The sequence below is a fragment of the Crotalus tigris genome, unplaced genomic scaffold (assembly GCF_016545835.1).
Source record: "Crotalus tigris isolate CLP2741 ecotype Arizona unplaced genomic scaffold, ASM1654583v1 scf7180000018759.1681925, whole genome shotgun sequence".
Classification (NCBI taxonomy): Eukaryota; Metazoa; Chordata; class Lepidosauria; order Squamata; family Viperidae; genus Crotalus; species Crotalus tigris.
Genome location: NW_024097185.1, coordinates 1,376,652 through 1,383,081, shown reverse-complemented (window position 1 = coordinate 1,383,081; position 6,430 = coordinate 1,376,652). Strand labels below are relative to the sequence as shown.

Sequence of the window (6,430 nt, the reverse complement as noted above, 5' to 3'; positions counted from 1 at the left end):
TTTGGGAGAACATCTTCAGTGCGCTTTGAATTATGCTCATCTGTCAGAGCACTGGCCTTTAAATACCTTTTTGTGTGATGTAAATTAGTGTGGGTGTTATTTGTCCAGATTTTCTGGGTCATGGTCTGGTTTCAAGCTGTTTGATTGGCTGGATATTGTTGCTGGGCCACACCAAACAAACAGGCACTCCACACAGCAACAAAACTCACACACCCCCCCCCAAGAAACCAGCCTACGCCTCAACAACAGCCAGCCAGCCAAACAACATGAAACTAGACCATGACTCAGAGGCAACCAAATGAACAAACACCAGACTGTGGCCCAGCAACAACAACCAGCTAATCAAACAGTCCAAAACCAGACCATGACCCAGAAACATCCAGACAAATAATAGCCACACCAATTTACATCACACAAAAAGGTATGTAAAGGCCAGTGCTCTGATAGACAAGCACAATTCAAAGTGCACTGAAGACATCTCCCCGAATGGAGATGAAATGTTTGTTCCACAATCAATTGTTCTCACTATCAGGAAATTTCTCTTCTAAGTTGGTCCATTCTTTAATGATTTTCCACCCATTACTTGATTCAATGTACATTTTGTATAGTACAGAAAAATAAGATAGACTTTGAGATGAAATATGAAACAAAGTTCATATTTAACAAAACATATATAAATATTTTCACTTATCTTTTGAGATGTAATTGATTCCCAAAAATAGATTCCGTCTGCCTCCACTTCTCCCTCCCCATCTTCCCTCATCCTGGAGATTCCAGGAAGTTAATTCTTAGGCCACTAAGTACAGGTAGTCCTCAACCTACGACCACAATTGACCCCAAAATTTATGTTGCTAAGTGAAACATTTGTTAAATGACTTTTGCCCAATTTTATAACCTTTCTTGCCACAATTGTTAAGTGAATCATTGCAGTTCTTAAGTTAGTAACAGAGTTATTAAGTGAATCTGGTTTCCCCACTGACTTTGCCTGTCAGAAGGTTGTAAAAGTTGATAACATGACCCCGAGACAACCATCATAAATATGAGTCAGTTACCAAGCTTCTGAATGTTGATCATGTGACCAAGTGGATGCCGCAATGGTCATAAGTGTGAAAAACAGCCATAAGTCATTTTTTCAATGCTATTGTAAGTTTGAAAGGTTATTAAATGAATTATTGTTGTGTTAAGGACTACCTGTAGACAGAACTCCAAACTTTTTTCCAGTCTTGTGTGGCTGCAGGTGGATATTGACGACAAGGTGACAAATGGGATGGAAAAAGAATCCTGTTTTAGAGTGCTAGGAAAGTACAATTTTAGATTAATCAAAAAAGCCACATTTTGCTAAAAATACCAAATAAAAAATAAAATTTAGCATGAGGATCAAATATTATTTGTTTCTACTTTGGAAGTTCCAGAATTTGCTTGCAAGCAACTTCAAGATAGGTAATCCATACCCTGAACATACAATGCATAGATTTCAAAAGCAAATTTTTCAAATGCAATCCTAACCACTTAACAAAATAGGAATTCAAGCTATAGGTGATAAAGCCAAACTGAATTAATTTTATATCTCTCCCCACTATATATATTGAAGTTGTATGGACATATAGACATACAGGTGTTTCAACTCTTTTCCTTGGGATGCCACTATAGGGCTTTGTACGCCAAGATATCTAGACACAGGGACAGTTTCTTCCCTCATGCCATCGCTCTGCTGAACATCTAATTTTCGCAGCTGACAAAATAGAGTGACTATTAAGTTTTTTATCTAATGTATATGTAACAGGGTGTGGTTGCAGTATTATTTATCCCTTTTATTGGCTGTACACTTAGTACTATTATATTCTGTTGCTTCTATTTTGGAGACAATTTCTTGTGTTTCTAACCACACTTGACCAAATAAATAAAGTATAAAGTTTAAACAAATGCTATATATTTGGGAACAACTATACATCATTGGAGTGAACTCACATGGTTAAAATTGTATTAGAGTCTAATATACAGTATATTCAAGATGGACAATATTTAATATTTATTTGCTATGTATATGTAGGGATGTGGGTCTATACATATGTTGTTCATAGTATGTTTAGGTGTGTGTCATGTATATGTTTCACTTTTGAGAGCGGGCAACTAAATTTCATTTTTGATGTGTGCCATTGTGCCCACAGTATAAAAATGACAATAAAGGTTATCTTATCTATCTTATCTTATCTTATCTAATACATTTACACATTCATACCAACCCAACATTACTAAAATCATTTGAGGAAGACAAAGGAATTATGAGATGCTTCCATTTACTTTTAATACCAGATTCAACATTCATCGCTTCACTTCTGCATGCTTGCTCATAGACTTATAAATGCAGCTTGTTCTATCTAGTTCAACGAAGCATCTAGAAATAGAAAGCTGCCTTATATTGTCAAAATTCACTTAGTATTAAGCCATGGTTTAAAAAAAAACACAGGATGGACTCACACAACAAACCTAATGAGAACCAAGCAAACCACATTATGGATTAGCACAATTTGAGATTATTGATCCATCTAGACCAGCATCCATATTGATCCATCTAGACCAGCACTGTTGATAACTCTACCCATGGGTCCCAGAGATTCAACTTGGGAGCTTTGACATGAAAAGCATGTTCACTGTTTAGAGTTATAAACCTTTTTGGACACATTTGCAAGTGAGGTACATTTTTAATTATGAAGTACATAAAGACTTGTATTAGATGAAGCCAACAGTCGAGAAGGATTTTTATCAATTCAATGACAAACTTCTGAGATGAGGAATTCATCTAAAGGTACATGAAGTAAAAGCAAATTAGTTCCCACATCATAAAAACTAAGAATATAAATGCAAGGAAGAATGTAACTACAGTTCTATTTCACAATCATAATCCTTAATGCAAGTAAATAAATTTAAAGTGCTGATCTGGGGGCAAAACCTTGATGAATATCAAAATGGGTTTGCCAATACCAATCATTTTACTTACAGGCTGGTGGGAAAAAAAAACAGGAAAAACCACTTAAGTTGTAAGTTTGAAGAATTACATATCTGAAGAGTGCTAACCTGAGGATAGCCAGGTTAACATAAAACATCATCTATTCCTTCTGCAGCAAGATTCCCATAATACTATAAATGATGATCACTAATATTTAGTTTGTATGGAAATAGAGAGGTATACCACTAGTTCTCCACTCCATTCAGGACTAAAGGTCATTTATGTTAGAGCTAGGTGGACATTGTTCATCTTTTGATGACTGTGTGACCCATATATAATTGGGGGATAACCAGTGGAAACTGCTAAAAAAAACACCCCAATTTCCAGTCTTTCCCTTTTAGCAAAGATTGTTCTTGCAAGAAAAGATGTAGAATTTTTCAGAATTCCTGGGACTGATCATCTCCTTTGGTTTCTTTAAACTGTGCTGTTTTCTTAGGAAGAAGAGGGGCTTGGATATTGGGGAGAACTCCTCCTTCAGGAATGGTCACATTTGCAAACAACTTGTTCAACTCTTCATCATTCCTTATTGCTAACTGGATATGGCGCGGTCCAATCCGTTGCTTCTTATTTTGAAGAGCAGCATTCCCAGCTAATTCCATGACTTCTGCAGTCAGATATTCCAAGACTGCAGCCAGATACACCGACGCTCCTGCACTTATTCTTTCAGCATAATGGCCCTGTCTTAGGTACCGGTGAACTCGGGGCACAGAAAACTGCAAGCCAGATTTTTTAGTCTTGCTGTTTCTGGCAGGCAGTGTAGGCTTTGGATGTTTCTTACCACGCCCAGACATTCTGGTTCTATAAACAAAAAAGACCTTCCTTCATTATTTCAATTTAACTCTGCAATTGAACAGAGCCTAATAGATTCTGCTAACAAACTTAAGCACTAGCTATTAAACATTAATACAAATAAGATTTGTATACACATCCCCATTACCATATTTCTATAAAAGAAGTACTTAAGAAGTATTTCCACCTTTCCACTGAAAGATAATCAAGGTAAATGGAACAGCTTTGCCACTGATGTTATCAGGTTCACTAAGTTTGGAAAAAGCTAGCAAATATTTTCAGAATGACATAAAAAGGTATCAACTGCATTAGAACAAGAATAAATTATCAAGATTTAACTTTTTAAACCCAGCAACCACAATACATTACATATTCTATGAATATACTTTGTAGCTACTTCTGTATAAAACTATGAAATCTTTGTTCCATCATTATCATCATTATCCACAACATAGCTTGTTTGATTTTGGCTATGTGTATTCTCAGCAAATTATATTTAATTATGATTTATTGAATAAACCACCATTTAGCACAATGTATTAAATGGACTACTAAAAAGCAGCAGATTTCTTTGTATAGATATAAAATATCATTAGATTTTTATAACCCAAGTCTGTTAATTAAATAATTGCTACAGAACAGTTAAATGTTTCTGGCCAATAGTGCAACATTTTTTAATAAAACATTATCTAGTCCTATTTTTAAAAAATTCAACATTCTCTACAATATAAAGCTAATTATATAGTGTTCTTATTTTATAAGTAATATCAAGTAAGGCAAAACCAGGTTTAGTATTTATAACTTTTTAAACCCTTCAAAATTACTCACTGCTTATGTTACTCTCTCAAGTCTCTAGACAGCCAAATACTTTCTTCTTGCTTGAGACAGATACTGCCTCTTTTTAAACACTCTATGTATAATTACTGTATATTTAAGCAGCTGCATCTACTTCACTATTAATACTAATTTTAATTGTGTTGATTTTTCCTTGGCAACAAAACCACAATCCCCAGTCTTACAATAGAGAACTTCTTATGGTCAGCAGGATGTTTACCACAAATATTTTATCTTTTGAAAATTAATTTCTAGATTAAAGCTGCATTTACATAATATACTAAACTACAAATTAATAAACTCATTTTAGCTTAGCATGAATGCAAACTAAACTATATTTTTTTTTGCTTAGTAAATTATGCTAATCCAGAAAACTGGATTCATTGGGAAAGTATGGATAAGTGTGCTTTCCAAATCTCATTATTGGGAAACTGTAACTTAATATTAAGTATATAGAAGCCATCTCTCCTTTCATGAACAGGGGAAATTTATTCCTTAACAAGGCAATTTTGAGTCATTTATTGCTAATACAGTGCCATAAGCACAAGTCTTTCCAGTAAGACTTCGTTTTTCTTTTAGATAATGGGAAGGGAGTGTAAGCTAAGAGCAGACACAGACACAAGATCTTAGGTAAAAGATCAAGAAGCAACAGGTTTGACAAATACAGTAAACTTAAGTAAGGTACTTTGAGTATCAGTATTGTTTAATTCATATTTGTAAATCCTCCTGATTTCAATGAGACTCACTCTGTTTATTTTATTGACTTCTGAGTAGATGGAAGTTTTTAGCTGATATCAGAATTCCCGGGGAATTCTGAGAACTGCAGTTCACGTATCTTCAAGTTGCCAAACCTCAGAAATACAATGCTAAATTGAAATACCCACAGTATGTAAATATCCAGAAAATTCTGGTCATGGACGCCTGGAATTTTGCAGCCTGGATCTGCTAGCCTTAGGTTCTCCACATTAGAAGATAAGCAAGCTTTGGATACTGGAAATGAAAAAATCCCATTTCTGAAAGAAAACAACGGTAAACTATTTCTGTTCTGTTGTTAAGAAAAGTACCTGGAAGCTTCCACATAATTTCCAGAAAGCAAGGCATATTTGTTGCACTGACTAGCTTGGATTAGCCTAGTATGCTGAATACCAGGCCATTCATTAGCCACTCTCCTCCATTCTCAAGGCCCTTACCTAATAGGAAAAATCTTTTGATTTACTATTTACTGGATGTTTATTTCTAATTCTTTCTATTCCTTGAAATCCATTTTGGAAAATTACCTTCAAAACCACAATTTATAATCAATAACCAAACTTAGGGCTGAGTTTGGTTGTTTGCTTGCATACATGTTGTTACACAATTAGGTGCTAATGTTAACTGATATTACCTAATCAGGTTATTTGCTTGCGTAAGCAAGCTTACGAATCAAGCTACCATATATTCTCTTGTAACGGGATTCATGTTTCTGTTGATATTTATTTTTACTCTATTTATATACTCTATTTATATATGCATATAAATGGGCCTAATGGTGTTCTTGCTCAACCAAAAATCAACATATAATTAAAAATCAAATAAAAAACGAACGGGTATAGCTGGCACAATAAACATTAGCCAGCAACTAGCCAAGCCTTCTGGTGTTCCAAAAAGAAAAAGTTGAACTGCAAGAGAACTGTGTCTATGATTTATGAATCCATGTAACTGTTGAACACAAACATTTTAAGAAAAAAGTGTGGATATTAAATTTCTCGGATATCATAATTTAGTGCCTCATAAAAGCAATAAGCAGCCCTCCTCCGAGTG

At 34.7% G+C, this 6,430-nt stretch overlaps 1 protein-coding gene across 3 annotated transcripts; it reads right to left on the bottom strand.

Annotated features, from left to right (window-relative positions):
- Positions 1-2,542: 2,542 nt before the first annotated feature.
- On the bottom strand, positions 2,543-6,366 carry LOC120313669 (histone H2A, sperm-like). Of its 3 annotated transcripts, none has more exons than XM_039355805.1 (2): positions 5,515-6,366; positions 2,543-3,805 (listed from the first exon to the last, which is right to left on the bottom strand). In XM_039355805.1, exon 2 carries the CDS (start codon positions 3,796-3,798, stop codon positions 3,385-3,387), a length of 414 nt encoding a protein of 137 aa, XP_039211739.1. In that variant the 5' UTR covers positions 3,799-3,805; positions 5,515-6,366; the 3' UTR covers positions 2,543-3,384. The 3 variants fall into 3 exon arrangements, with proteins under 3 accessions (XP_039211739.1, XP_039211740.1, XP_039211741.1); XM_039355806.1 differs by having other exon boundaries at positions 5,695-6,366; XM_039355807.1 differs by having other exon boundaries at positions 5,377-5,551.
- Positions 6,367-6,430: the final 64 nt, after the last annotated feature.